Source organism: Rhincodon typus, chromosome 14, assembly GCF_021869965.1.
Source record: "Rhincodon typus isolate 14 chromosome 14, sRhiTyp1.1, whole genome shotgun sequence".
Taxonomy (NCBI): Eukaryota; Metazoa; Chordata; class Chondrichthyes; order Orectolobiformes; family Rhincodontidae; genus Rhincodon; species Rhincodon typus.
This window is the reverse complement of record NC_063345.1, coordinates 11,588,375-11,603,896: the sequence shown is the minus strand read 5'-3', so window position 1 is coordinate 11,603,896 and position 15,522 is coordinate 11,588,375. Positions and strand designations below refer to the sequence as shown.

General features: G+C 41.2%; 1 protein-coding gene across 2 annotated transcripts in view; it reads right to left on the bottom strand.

Moving 5' to 3' along the window:
- Positions 1-13,190, bottom strand: part of LOC109915664 (ring finger protein 128) — a 140,106-nt gene extending 126,916 nt beyond the window's left edge. The window contains exon 1 of one of the 2 annotated variants that reach the window (XM_048605208.1): positions 12,727-13,190. In XM_048605208.1, coding sequence (XP_048461165.1) covers positions 12,727-13,141 — 415 coding nt within the window. In that variant the 5' untranslated portion in view covers positions 13,142-13,190. The remainder of the gene's footprint in view (positions 1-12,726) is intronic. The other variant, XM_048605207.1, reaches the window with a different exon arrangement.
- Positions 13,191-15,522: the final 2,332 nt, after the last annotated feature.

The following is a 15,522-nucleotide window of genomic DNA, read 5'->3' as shown; positions in this document are numbered from 1 at the left end:
ACTGGGGTAGGTGGTGTTTGAAGAAGTGGGTGGGTGAAATACTCCGGTTTTTTTGCACATTCCTTTCACTTGGCATCCAACTGGGTCTGTCGGAGATTCTCAGGTGGTTGGCACCACTACAGATTATTTTCCGTTTGGGGCAGTCCAGGGCAATAGATTCCAGTGTTGGAGGGGATGCTGCATTATTTTCACGGAGAGTTGGAAGCATTTTCTCTGCCCTCCTGATAATCACTAGCCCTGATGAAACTTTAATTAGACAGATTGTTTTGGAAATCTTGTGTCAGGCAAGCAAACATTGTAGCCTGCCCAATGCAGCTGACTGATGCCTTCACTTCCATGCAAGGAAGATATTAACATAGAAAGAACAACCAAGTGATCTCTGGACCCTGAAGCACTTGCCCGGTATTTTTTTTATCTCACAAACATTCCCTTTATTATCCACGGCTTTCGCAAACGTTTTAAATAACTCGGGCAATATCATGAAGTGCTCCAGACTTTTGGAAGTACTGCACAATGTTTTCAAACTTAAAATCATAATTGTAGTGCAGCAAATGTAAATTCAAGCCTCTGCTCAGATCCGACAAGAAACTGTTCAATTCATCAGACTTCAATCTGAACAGAACATCTGGCTTCTTATAAAACAACAATTACGTACAAGATTTAAACATACAAATGCCACGGGAAGCTCTACATAAAATCTTACTTTGCACCATAATTCACTGCATCGTTTTTGAAGCTGAAATTGATACACGCACAGACAACAGAAAAGATTTGCAGTTATGAAGTTTCCTCTAAGGCAACTTGATTCCCCTGATTATTTTGGCATCATGTTAGATATAGAGTAAATAAAGTTTCTTCTACGTCACCCCCTCCCCCAAACCATCATTATATACCTCCACGACAAGTACATCATAGGGTTAGATGCAGAGTATAGCTCCCTCTACACTGCTCCATCAAACACTACCCGTTCTTCCCTTTATCACTATTGCCTCCTTCTGCTTCTTCTTGCTTTCTTTCATTAAGCCAGTTGCTTAATCAGAACCAGTTTGTCCTTGAGTTATTATCACTGTCGGCTTCAGGAGCAGCCGTTTATTTTACTGCTGTTAGTGCTGTTAGCCCTCTTCTGTGGCTAAACTGTCTCCTCAGTTTGTTACATTATAACTGACGACCTTAATACACTTCTATACTTTGGGAAAAAACAGAGGTTATGAAAGATGCTACATGAATTCAAGTCTACCTTTTATGAAGAGCTTTTAGAACATCTGAAAACACAGTTCAGAGAAGATTCACCAGCTAAAATGTTTGATGTTGCCTGACAAATGAATCAGTAGTGAATTAACTAATTACATTAGCGATGCCAACAGCACAGGTTCAAATCCCAAACTCGCTGAGATTACCATGAATGACTTTTCTTCTCAACCTCTCCCATCATCTCTACCAGCCGACTCTTTCGAACCAGAGAGTAGCCCTTATGACCTGGTAAGACTATAGTGACTTTACCTTTTACTCCATTGAACTATGGTTGTGTCTTACAGAGTTAATGTTGATGATACGAACAACAACAACACAAACATCTTGAATTTATATTGTATCTTTAGCACATGAAATAAGGAACTTGGTAGGACACTAATTAGATACAATCTGGAAGACACAGCCATCAAAGTATCAATGCAGAAATTTTGTGACTAAGTCACAAACGGAGTTTATTTATACATTGAATCTCTTCAAGAAGTAATAATTTATTTGCTCATGCAGAACAAATAATTGTGCTCAAAGAACATTGTACACCTGAGTTCCCAGTTTAATGGTTTGATGAACACTGGTAAGCAGATTAAGCATGGTGCAAGTGACTGTTACTTCGAAAGTATTACAAAACATCCATAGCACCGAGATAGGCATTCAGTCCAACAGGTCCTTTCTGGTTTACAATGCACACAAGCCAACTCCCAAACTTCATCTAATTCCACCAATGTATCCTTTTATTCCTTTCTCCCTGATGAACTTATTTGCTTCCCCTTAAAACATATCTGCTATTCTCCTCAGCTGCTCCCTGTGGTAGTGAGTTCCACATTCTTACCACTCTCTGGGTAAAGAGGTTCCTCTTGAACTCCCGAATGGATTCATTAGTGACTGGGTTTTATTTATAGCTTGAAGTTCTGATCTCACCCAAAAAAAGTGGAAACATCTGCTCAATTTCTGCCCTGTCAAACTGTTTTATAATATGAAAGTCCTCAACCAAATCGTGCCTCGTTACTTTTTTTTGGAGATAAGAGTCCCAGCCTGTTAAGTCATTCTTGATGTTATAACCTCTCAGTTCTGGTGTCCTTCTGATAATTTTTTTCACACTTTCTCTTGATTTTATTTATTTTCTGTATTTCTTTTCTGTAATATGGAGAATAGAATTGCTCATTGCGCTCCAAGTGTAGACAAAAGAATGTTTTACACAAGTTTAACACAACTCCTTGGATTTTCAATTCTATCCCTCTGGAAATGAACTCCAGATACTTGTTTTCTTTTTCTTCCAGTCTTATTAACCTTGTGATTGATTTAGTGATCTACTTATCTGTACTCCTAGATGCATCTGGTCTTTTCGCCCACACCTTACTTACCAATGAGCATATGACTTCTTTACTTTCCCTACTAAAACACACTCCCTCACCATTTCTCTATATTGACTTTCTTTTGCCAATTACGCTCCTACTCTTCAAGATCATTAATGTCTTCCTGTATTTTATTGCCATCCTCTTCTCATCTAACATCATGTCCCAATTTGGTGTCATCTGCACAAGTTGAAGTTCTGATTCTTGAGTTTATGTGAACAGTAAATAACAGCACTGATCCTCATAAAACACGGTGTCCCATTGTTTACTCATTCAAGTGACAAATGTTAACACCTACTCTGTATTTTCTACTTTGTAGATGGTCTTTGTAGATGTACCCTGCCCCCATATGTTCGGACCCTAGTTATGAGTCCACAACACATTAACTTATCAAAGGCTTTTTGGGACTCCAAATAGATGTGTCTGTTACATTAACATTACATATACTTTCTTAAAAGAATTCAGTAAAGTTCAGAAGCATTACTTTCTTTGAAATCTATGCTGACAACTGTTCAATGTATTTTCTCTTTCCAGATATTTTCCTTACTGCATCTTAAGCTCAAAGTCTCAGCTATCTTTTCGACCATTTCCAATCTTAAATTAATTGGTCAATAGTTTCTTGGACTTGTTCTCGCTCACATTTTATGCACGCGAATCATATTAGCAGTCTACAAGTTCTCAAACTATTTCTTTTTATCGTGCTTTTTTTAAAATATATATTGTAATGCCATTATTGGTATCTCTTCCAGAATTTTCTTTCATAGATTTTGTCATCTCTAAATTTAATCGGACTATCAATTATCTATTTCCTTCATTTTGATTTTTCCTCAAACAATAATTATTTCCTGAAAGCTTCAAAAACACTGTATATAATTACGTCTCAGGATGTGAGTCATGAAAAATGTCATTGATACACAGGTCCAGAATTTGATCAAATTGGGTACTCTTTCCTGCTCATTTTGTTTGCTTGGAGATTAGGGACATCATCGTCATCCATCAATAAACTAAAGAATGCAAATTTCAATCATTGTTCCTTTGTCCAGGGCAGTCTGAATATAACAGCAGTTTGAAAACAGTTTTAATGACCATTACAGTCCTATCTTTTTCAGCAATTCTCTGTTATTGAGAAAAGTGCATGTTTTAGAAATCTTCCTCAATGAAATGCAGTCTGTTATATTTAACTGTACAACACCATTCCCCACCTTTTACACAAAGACTAACAAGACACTTATTTGCTTATGTAGTTGGCAATAAGGGAAAGCAGTAAGATGAAATGGCCTTAACTTCCTGTTGGACATGTTGACTTACCAACAGTGGTATGATATGAAGCAGAAAATCACAGCTTTTACTGCTTTCTATAACTGTAACAGCCCAAAGTGTAGTTATGGCTACTGCTTTAAAAGAAGGGTATTTATTCCTTTATAAGTAAGACCCACCAAAAAGAATGATAGAAAAAAAACGATAGAAATCTTTCCACTGGTCTTAGATCAAAGGCAAATAAACCTTACAGGGTTATGTCAAAACACCTCGGAATAATAAATAAACTGTTCTGAATGCTTCTTTGGAACAGACAAAAAGAGGGACAGAAAGAAGAAAGGAAGATGACAAGGAAAGGGGACAAAAGAAGAGAGGGGAAGAAAGTGAAAGGAGGAGGAAGAGAGGGAGAAGTGTGGAAGCAAAGGAAGGAGGCAGGATGGAACAGGAGGGAAGGATGGAAAGCAAATTGATTGTTTGATTAATTAATAGAATCATAGAATTTATGGGAAGCCATTCAACCCATCTGTACCAGCTCATGAAAGAGCTACCCAGCAATTCCCATTCTCCAGCCGTATCTCTATAGTCTTTAAATTCATCCCTTTCAAATATATATCCAGTTCTCTTTTGAAACCTCGTATGGAATCCACCTTTACCACTTTACCAGGCAGTTCATTCCAAATCTTAACAAGTCTTTGAGTAAAGAAGTCTCTCCTTATCTCACCCCTAGTTCTCTTGCTGCTCGTCTTGAAATTGTGACCCTTTGTTACTGACATACCAACCAACGGTAACAAAATATCCTTCTTTACCTTGTCAGAATTATTCATTATTTTGAATAAGGTCACCTCTGTTCCAAGAAGAATAAGCTCAAGTTTTTCTTTTTTTAAAATTCATTTATGGGATGAGGGCATCGCTGGCTAGGCCAGCATTTATTGCCCATCCCTAATTGCCCAGAGGGCAGTTATGTGTCAACCACATTGCTGTGGGTCTGGAGTCACATGCAGGCCAGACCAGGTAAGGATGGCAGTTTCCTTCCCTAAAGGATATTAGTGAACGAGATGGGTTTTTCTGACAATTGACAATGGCTTCACAGTCATCATTAGATTCATAAATCCAGATTTTTATTGAATTCAAATTCCACCATCTGCTGTGTTGGTATTTAAATCTGGGTCCCCAGAGCATTACCTGGATCTCTGGATTAACAGTCCAGCGATAATATCATTAGGCCATCACCTCCCCTTAAATTTCTCTAAGCCTTCCTTGTATCTAAAAATCCCCTGTTCCTGGTATCATTTTAGCAAATCTCTCTCAAAAGCTTTAACATCCTTCCTTAAATAAGGTGCCCAGAACTTAACACAACACTCCAAATGTAGTCTGACCAATATAAGTTTTCTTAGCAACTGCTTCAACTTGCCTGATAACTTTAGAGAATTATGCATGTGAACCCCAAAGTCTCTCAGCTCCTGTACTCCCCTCAATGTTGTACCATTGAGCTTGCGATGTCTCTCCATGTTTCTTCAACCAAAATGTGTTACCTCACATTTGTCTGCATTGAAATTCTTCTGCCTGGTGTTGGACCTGCCTTTGACATGTTGCCTGTCAAGTATTAACTTATTTTTCTCTAAGTGTGTTTCTATCTTATCATGTAATAGCCTCCATCAATTTTCCCACTGTTGATGCCAAACTGACAGGTCTGTAGTTTTCTGCTTATCCTTTGCCCCTTTCTAAAATAACAATGTTACATTTGCAATCTTTCATTCGCCGAGAGCTAATCCTGTGTTCAGGATACTTGAAACATTTCCGTGAAATGTCTCTGCAATTTGCTCAGCAATCGAGAATATATCCATCAAGGCCTCGCAACTTCTCTACCTTGAGTGCTGCCAACCTTTTCAGTGTCTCCTCTTTATCTATCGCTATATTGCTCAGTTGCTCAATGCCATTGTCACCATTTTCTAATTTGGTAAAAACAGAAACAAAGTACTCATTTAGTATCTCTGCCATATCCTTTGCTTCAGTTAGCAACATACCCTGCTTGTTCCTTTTGGGCCCTACTTTACCCGTCAATTATCTGTTATGGTTATTACGTTTGTAGAACATTTTACTATTTGTTTTAGCTCAGCCTGCTACACTTGTTTCCATGTCCCCAGATCATTACCTGGGTCTCTGGATTAACAGTCCAGTGACAATACCACTAGGTTTTGTATATGTGCCTAGCTTGCACCCCATTTAACTTGCCTTTGAATTCTCCCATTTTTCATCCACTGTTTTATCCACCAAATGCGTTTCCAATCAACGTGCTCCAGTTCAAATTTTAGACACCTAAAATCTGCCCTTTTCCACTCTGGAACCTTAATCTTTGACTGATTTTTTAACCTTTCCAATTTAATATTGAACCTCATTGTACTGTGATCACTATTTCCCAAATGCTCCCCATCCCCCTGACCACTCTGAAGTTCTCCACTTGGCCTGCCTCATTTCCTCAGACCAGATCCAGCACAGCTCCCTCCCTGGTAGAACTGAAAATATACTGTTCCAGAAAGTTCTCCTGCATACATTGATGAAATTACTCCCCTTCTGTGCCCTGTACACTACCTTTTTCCCTGTCTACCCTAGAGTAGCTGTTAAAACCTTACTGTCCTGGAGATTTCCATAATCTGCCAACAGATGCTCTCTTCCACTTCCTCCCCACTATTTAAAAGTCTATGATAAAAACCCAACAAGGTCACCGCTCCATTTCTGGATTCTAATTCAAGAACTGCATCTCATTCAAGGGCAATGACACTATCTTTAGCCAAGACGACTACACCTCCTCCCTTTTTGCCCATCTTGTTCTCCTAAAAACCTTATAACCTGGGATGTTAAGTATCCAGTCCTGTTCTGGCTTGAGCCACATTTCTGTCAAAGCTACTATGTCGTAACCCCACGCCCACCCCGAGCAATTTCTTCTTCCAGTCCCCAATTTAGTCTGTTTCCATGCCGTATGACTGTATGATTATACTCTGTGCCCTTATCTCTTTCTTGCCCTTTGGAAGATGGCCATTTTTTTGTTCACTATCAACACTCAAGCCTTGCCCCACTCCTTTTTCCCCATTGCCCATCTTCTCTCTTTTGTCCTCACTGGTGCTTCCAAATCTAGGCCCAATCATCAACTCACTCCCACTGTACTATTTACTCTCTCAGCCAGGAGATTCATTCCATTTCTGCTCAAGTGAAACCCATTTCTTCTGAACAGCTTTCTCCTTTCCCAACAATGATCCCAATGCCCCAAAAATCTAAACCCCTCCTTTCTACATCATCCCCCAAGCCAGGCATTTAGCTCCCTGATCAGCCTTTGCCTAAATGGTGAAGCTCCTGGCACAGGTGATTATTACCCTGGAGTGCTGCATTTCACCCTACTCCCCTAATTCCTGAAACTTATCCTACATGTCCTCCATGCTCTCCCTCCCTATGCTGTTGGCTCCCACATGAACTACAACCATTGGGCTCTTGGATATCTTTGGCCATTTAAAAATACCATAGGACCTTCTCTAACCATCTGAGCAGGTCAATGAATCTTTGACATGATAAGCTCTGTGATACTGCTAGTGCGTCAATATACTATCCCACCAGAACCAATCTGTACCACTTTGGGTAATTCTTTTGTGCATGGCAGCTGGACAACAAAGGAAGAAATTAGTTTAAGCATGCCTTACTCAATCTTTCAATATTGTTTATCTTCCACTTATATATTTGCCACTTTCTGCCTGTCCCTCAGTTGTGTAACTAACAAATTTGAAGCATTTTAAAAAGTATATTCCACGATCAAATTGAGTGTGCCTTGTTTTCAGAGACAGATTTGTTTTCCAAAAAATAATCAATCTTAACGTTCTCCTGAGATCTGTCAATATGGAAGGTTTGTCTGGTGAATGGGCTTGTCTCTTGCAGACGTTGGATGCTAACTCTCTGACATCTCTTTCTACTTCCTTCATAAACATGGTGATAAATACCGAACATTAATCCACCATCTCATAGAATGTCAAGGACATAAGCTCTACAGGGGATCATTGCCAGCTAACCTTAAGTCTGCCTCTACCTTCTTGCACATGTAGGACTGCTTTGGTAGACCCATTGTTTCAGCTTAGTCTTAGGCAACAGTGGGGCAGGGAGACAATGGTAATGTTGTCACTGGGCTAGCAACCCAGAGGACTAGTTTCTAGTTGAAAGCACTGGAAACATGGGTTAGAAACTCACCAGGACTAGGTGAAATCATAATTCAATCAAAAAAGCTGGACAACAAAGCATGATTCAGTAATGATGACCATGACATTTACCAGGCATGTAAAAACTCATCTGGTTCACTAATGTCCTTTAGAGAAGGCAATCTGTTATCCCTACTTGGTCTGATTCTTCAGCTTCCTCTGATATTGCTGAGCAAGTTACTCCATTCAAGGGCAACCAGGAATAGGCAACAAACATGGCCACAAAAGAGTTATCCTTCTGCCATAAAGGAATAATGAAAAAAAAATTCCTCCAAATAAAATGTATCACTTTTATGAGTCCTAGCCATGCCTGTAGGTGGAATGCTCTTTGTTCCAGCCTTATATAGTTTCTCCTTCACCCAGTTCCACCATATTCTCATTTTCCAGTGTCAATGTCACTTCTGGTTTTTCTCCTGAACTGAAAAGTTGATTTACACTGCTACTAATTTCTACGTCTCATGGATCATTTCCAAATCATCCCTTCTCCACTTTGACATCTCTTTCTTAATGTCCAGAAATAGGTGTGAATTAATATTCACTATCAGACCAGTGACTCTCACAATCCTTTGACTGTACTTTCCTCCACCCAGCTTACTGGAGGGAGTTTCTCTATTCTCCACGATCTGCTTCTCCATCGCATCTGTTCTGATAATGTCACCTCTCACACCAATGCTTTCCACATCTTTCTTTCAGCTCAACCAAGTGTTCCCCTTAACTATAGTTGATAAGGACCCTGCCAGTTCTATTTTCCCCACTTGCACTCTCACTCCTTCCCTTCCATACTAGAGACGAGATAAGGTTCCCCACCTTCCACACCATCAATCTCCATATTTAATGGATAATTCACTGCTTTTTCTACCAATTCCAATGCAGTATTACCCTGAATCCGTCTTTTCTGCCATTCCCTCTACAATGACTAGGTTTATTTTCAATGATCTTGAACAACCAAACCCCTTCTGATAATTTCCCCTGTAAGTGCATAAGATGTAACACCTGTCGTTTTACCTGCTCTCTTTCATCTATCCAGTGCCCCAAACACACTTTCTAGAGACCTGTGTACTCCTTTTAATTCAGTGCTCACAAATGAGGTCTCCTCTACATTTCTAAACCAACTGCAAAGTGATAACTGTTTTGCTGTACATCACATGTCAGTTCACAAATGTTACCATAAGCTATTTTAATTCCTCGCCCAGTCTGATCTCTCCTCCCTTGACCAACCACAATCTGAAGAAAGGAAACTACAAAAGTACAAGAGATAAGTGAGCTTCGGTAGATTGTGGAATTACACAAGGCATAATGGTATATAGGCAATGACTACCATTTAAAGAATTAATACAAGATGTATGATGAAGAACAAAGACACAAAAGGAAACTACAAAAGTACAAGGGATAAGTTAGCTTTGGTAGATTGTGACATTACACAAGGCATGATGTTACATAGGCAATGACTAGCATTTAAAGAATTAATACAGGGTGTATGATGAAGAACAAAGACACAAAAGGAAATGTGATCAATTATTGGTTAACAAGATAAATTAAAGACTGTATTAGATCAAAAGAAGAGGTTAATAAAGTTGCCAATAAATGTAGTGAGCCTGAGACCATAAGATGATTAGTCCATAAGATTTAGGAACAAGAGAAGGTAATTCAGCCCATCAAGCCTGCTGTGTCATTCAATGGGGTCATGGCTGATCTGATAAGGATTGAGACATTTTACAATTCAGCAAAGGATGGCCAGCAAAAAAATAAAAATTTTTATAATGCTGTAAAAGCTTACTGAGATTGTTTTAAAAAAGCAAAGACAACTGTGGACCTAATATAGGCACAGCCAGAAGAATTTATAATCAGAAATGAGAAGTTTGCAAAGAAACTAAATTAATTTGGGCTATCTTCATACAGAAAGTAAAGAAGATTTCTCAACAATACAGAGAATTAAAAATGAGGAACTGAAAGGAGTGAGTAAAAGAAATAGTATAGGAGAAAGTCATAGGACTGAAAATTGGTAAATTTCTAAGATTTGATGATCTGCAGATTGTTGAATGGGGCAACTGTAGAGATTATGGATAGTCATCTTCAAAAATTCTATTGATTCTGGAACAGGTTGAAAGGTTGCAACGGTAAAATGGATATGAGAATGTAAGGAGACTGAATCCCTCCTAGTTCTGCTCAGGTAGCTACTGTTCCACCTCGAACCTGTATACTGTATATGAAGCAAACACACTGTGCTGCCTAATGGCGAAAGTGGGATCCAAATGTGGCAGGCTTTCCTAAAGCAACAAAATGACCAAGTGATCAGCTTCCAAAACAAAATTTAGAAAAAAGCAACACTGAAACTGTTTCCATCAAACGTAATGGAAGTGAGACCTATATGGTTAACCAATGCCACTACTGGAAGACAGTGGCCTTTCTAATAGTGACATCACTGATATAGATATGTGCCAAAAGCAAATTGAACTTGTATTTATTTAGCATCTTTAACATCATAAAGAAATGGACAGTAGAAAATGAAAGTAAGCAAAAAGAAAACATGCTGTGAAAGCTTACCTGGATTTGTAAAAAGAGAAAATGACACAAAATGTCTTACATGAATGCTACGATAAAGAATTGACTCTGAACCACAATGGGAGATGTATAGTAGATGGCCAGCAAACAAAGAGATAAGTTTTAAAGAGTGCCTCAGATGAGGAAAGTGGTGGAATTTTAGAGATGGATTTTGGGAGAACTGATGTATGATGCATGGAGGATTCAACAACAGACCAGAATTACAGAGGGTCTCAGAAAGTTGTAGGGCTGGAGTAAATTACAGGGAAGGTGAGAACCTGGGAGGGTTTTGAAAACAAAGATGTCAATTTTAGAATTGAGGCTACCTGTTTGGAAGCCAGTACTGATCAGTGGGCACAGGGGTATCAGGAGAACAGGACATGGTGCACATTAGGACACAAGCAACAAAAACAAATGATATTTATACAGTACTTTTAATGCAATGAAATCTCCCAAAGACAGCAGAACTCGGGAATACTGAGGTAAGTTATAGAGTCACTGACACTGGGCCATTACTGCTATTAAGGTACAATAGGTATCCCATGTTTCTGGCACACAATCCCTCCTTGTCATGCATTCCACCCCAGCCCCCCACATAAACTGGACCTCAATACTTTATTGAAATATCCTGAGAACAGGTATTCCAATAAGCCAGATGTTCCTGGGGATGTTGAGTAGATTTTCTACCTTTCTGTGATTACAGTAGTGCTGGTGGTGGAAAGGCTGGGGGTGGTGTAGAGTGAATTCTCAGGATAATTATACTTTCCTAATAGTTACACTGTCAATTTTCCTGCCATAAAACTGGCACAGCTGTCATCTGGGAATCTTCTGGGAATAGCACCGTGTAGTCAAAACATTGAGCATTTGACAACTTCTGCTAAAGTAAATATACCAATCCAAAACTGAATGCAATGACCATCCAATTCAGAGGGTGATTTAGATTCCAGCCACCAGTTTATAGTGCGGCTAGTGACTAGGTCCATGAGGGAGCCCCAGAAGCTGTAGGTGTGTGAAGGAGTCTGCACCTTGTTGGTCAATCTCATCCTGGACCAGAAGAAATAAGACAGGAGTTGGCCATTCAGCCCACTATTTTGCCATTCAATAGGATCATGGCTGATCTGATATTCCTCACACCCACTTTCCTGTACCCTTTGATTTCCTGATTGATCAAGAATCTATCTATCTCAGTCTTAAATATACACAAGAACTCTGCCCCCACAGCTCTCTGTAGCAAGGAGGTCCAAAGACTCACAACCCTCTGAGAGAAGAAATTCATCCTCAGCTCAGTCTTAATTGGTACCTGTTTATTCTGAGACTATGCCCTCTGGTCCTAGACTCTCCCATGAAGGGAAATATCCCTTCAGTATTTACCCTGCCAAGCCTGTTAAGAACCTTATATGTTTCAACGTAATCATCTGTCATTCTTCCAAACTTCAATGAGTAGAGTCCCAGCCTGTTTAGTCTTTGCTCATAAGACAATCCGTCCGACCTAGGGATCATCCCATGGTCTAAATGAATCCAGACCAGGGTCAAGTGGCTGAACTGTCCCTCTCTCCTGACACCGCAATGATGAAGTCTGTTGAAACATAGTCCAGTGAGAGACAAGGGCAAGGTCAGGAAAATCGACAGGTTATTCGGAAAGGAAACAGTATCTAATTTTGGGTTTAGAATAAATTAGCGACAAACACAGAAAATGCTGGAGAAACTCAGCAGTTCTGGCAGCATCTGTGGAGAGAGGAACAGAGTTAATGTTTGGAGTTCAGGATGACTTCAGAACTGAAAGGTGCTGGAAAATAGGATTTTTTTTAATATACTTTTGACAGATGCTAATAAGCAACTTCACTTGGCAGCACACAGGCACCTACAAATGTCATTTGCATCAAAACTACATACAATAAAATTATTCAGCATTGTCCTCCGTTCATTCATACTGAAGGCTCCCAAAGACGTGGGGCGATAAGAACAGAAACTGCTGGAGAAACTCAGCAGGTCTAAGCAACATTTGTGGAGAGAGAAACAGAGTTAACGTTTTTGAGTCCAGGATGACTTCTTCAGAACCCAGTAAATGAACAGGACAGTGACTTGACTCTTACCACGATGGACGAAGGGGTCGGTCCTGTTGCCCTTTCCTGCTCCGTTGAAGATCACGACAGCTGCAGCCCCCCGTCTAAACCCATTCTCGATCTTCTTGGCGAAGGTGCAATTGCCCCTCTCCACGAGCGCTATCCAAGGGCTCTCGGTGGCGCTGAAATCGACGTTGTCATCGCAGGCCAAAGCGTCGTGCGAGTTCGGGACCCCCACCACACCTCTGGCCCCTTTGACCGGCGAGTTGGCACCGTAGATGCCATCCACGCTGGTGGTGAGCGTGCGGTTGGCGGCCGCTGAGAAACTGGTGACATTGACAATGGCTGTGGACATCGCCAACTCTACTTTGGCCGTCGCCTGGCACAGAACTGCCAACTGTAGCAACCACACCGTGTGTGGTCCATCACCCTCAGAGCCCTTCATCGTCCGCTCACACCACCACCACTCCCCCTACCCCTACTACCACCTCCCACCTCTCTCTCTCAAGCCAGACTCCGGTGTATTTGTAAATATTTATCTAAAAAAAACAGAAGTAAAAGAGAAACAAACATTGGAGTGTCAGGCCAGTGAGAGAGAGAGAGTTGTAATGATGGTGAGAGCTTTAACGCAGTAACTAATGTGTGTGTGTGTGTGCGTGTGCTACCCTCTGTCTCTCTGCTGTGTAAATGAGCCTTCCTACAACGCAATAGCCTTTAGCATTGTTTGCGAAGCGGCTGCTCGGAAGCAGTCACTCTAACTGATTGCTGACCCCCCCCCCGCCAACTTGAACTTCGATCCCAGTCCAAAGGTAGAGGAGATTTAGTTATTGGCTCAGCCAAGAACACACAGTTAGCCTCAGTCACTTAGATCCGTCTCCAGTGGAAGCTGCAATTTTACAACACAAGCCTGTTTTTGCAGTGTGTGTGTGTGTGTTTGGGGGGGGGGGGGGGGGAGGGTTTGTGTGTGCTGGAGCTTATAGTTATACCAACCCAGCTTCTCTTTCTTACAGAAGCTGCCGGACCTATTGAGTTTCTCCAGTAACTTTCTCTCTTTCGTTTCAGATTCCAGTTCTCTGGGTTTTTTTTGGGTTGGGGGGAGGCGTTAAAATTGTTGTATTTCCCGACAGGTGCCAGGGTCACAAAAGTTCGCAACTCCAAGCGAAACAAGTCCAGGCAACGCTTTCAGCTCTGCCTTCAGGCTGATGCTGTAACCCAATAAGTGTCACACAACACCCCTCTTCATCTGAACCTGGCCGCTGTGTTTCAAAGGATATTTATCATTCTGCAGACGGAGCGCTGCCAGGTGGAAATAAATACACACCGTGAATTTCACTATCACCCCAGCCCCCTCCATAACTACCCAGAGGCTATTTTTGTTTCTTTTCCTTCTCGGATCCAGACGCCAAAACACAAAACTGCAGAAATAAACCACCATTTCACTTCTTCCTCGTGTTATAAATAGAATTTGGTTTGCGAGACAGACAAAGGGGGAGAGAGAGAGAGAGCAAAAAAAAATCAGTCATCTCGGCTGAAATTGACTGCAAGTGTACTGGCCCGCGGATTTGTATCAGCAATAATGACCACGTTGACAGTTCAGAAATCCAGCCTCAAGTGGGAACCGAAATTTGTCCAATGTTGCCCTCGACTGGTCAACAATCGAGGATCCAATTGTGAACACATTTCACCCCAGTCCTCAAAAAACAAGGGCTTTTCAGCAGTGACTGAGGCGAATTTCCATTTCTATGCCTCACCCCCGTGGCTCAGTGATTTCTCAAACTACATCTTAAAGTTCCGTGGAATCCATACAGTGTGGAAGTAGGCCATTCGGCCCATCGAATTCACACTGACCCTCTGAACAGCATCCCATCCAAACCCACCCTGTTCCTGTATTTTCCATCCTAGACGCTATGGGCAATTCAGCATGGCCAATCCACCTAAACGTGCATATCTTTGGACTGTGGGAGGAAACTGGGGCACTCGGAGGAAACCCACACAGACACAGCGAGAATATACAAACTCCACACACAGACAGTCGCCCGAGGCTGGAATTGAACCCCTGTCCCTAGCGCTGTGAGGCAGCTAACCATTGGGCCACCGTGCCGCCCCAAAAAGTTCTCATCGGTTGTTCTAAGAGCTCAATGTGTTTAATGTGGAATAATATTCAACAAAGTAACCAGAGACGTGCCAGAGTTTGCTGAGGAATTGAAAGTTCATCAACAGTCTGGACCATAGAATCTTCACCGTCCACTTCATAATAGAATCAGAGAACAATAGAACACAGGAAGAGGCCATTCAGTCCATCATTTTGACCCTTGAAAGATGCATATGAAAGGACACACTCTTTGCCTCTAGGTCTGCAATCTTCAAGTGCAGGTATCTCCCATTCAAAGTGTGTTCTGTTAGCATGTTTTCGTTCAAGAAATAATGTTTTTCAAACAGCACTGCTTCCATTTTAATTTCATTATGATTATTGTGCGTGTAATTCTGGCATGCACCAAAAACCATTTGACAATGATATATGCTCAGCCTATTTATATTGTTGCTTTTGTCACCACTACTCATGATCTCCACACTCCCTCCCATTTGCCACTTCCCTCTCATAAATACCTCTCTCCCAATCGCCTCATTCCCTCCCACACACTGTTTCACTCACCATCTGATCACACTCCCTCACTACTTCCTGGTCAGTACCACCACCACCCACATCCCCCCCCCCCCCCCCCCCAACCACCAACTCTCACTGTAAGTAAAGGCACTGGAAAGAGGAGCTGAGGGGTAAGTGGGAAGGATAGGGCACCAAGCGGGAGGGAGCAATGAGAGGTGGCC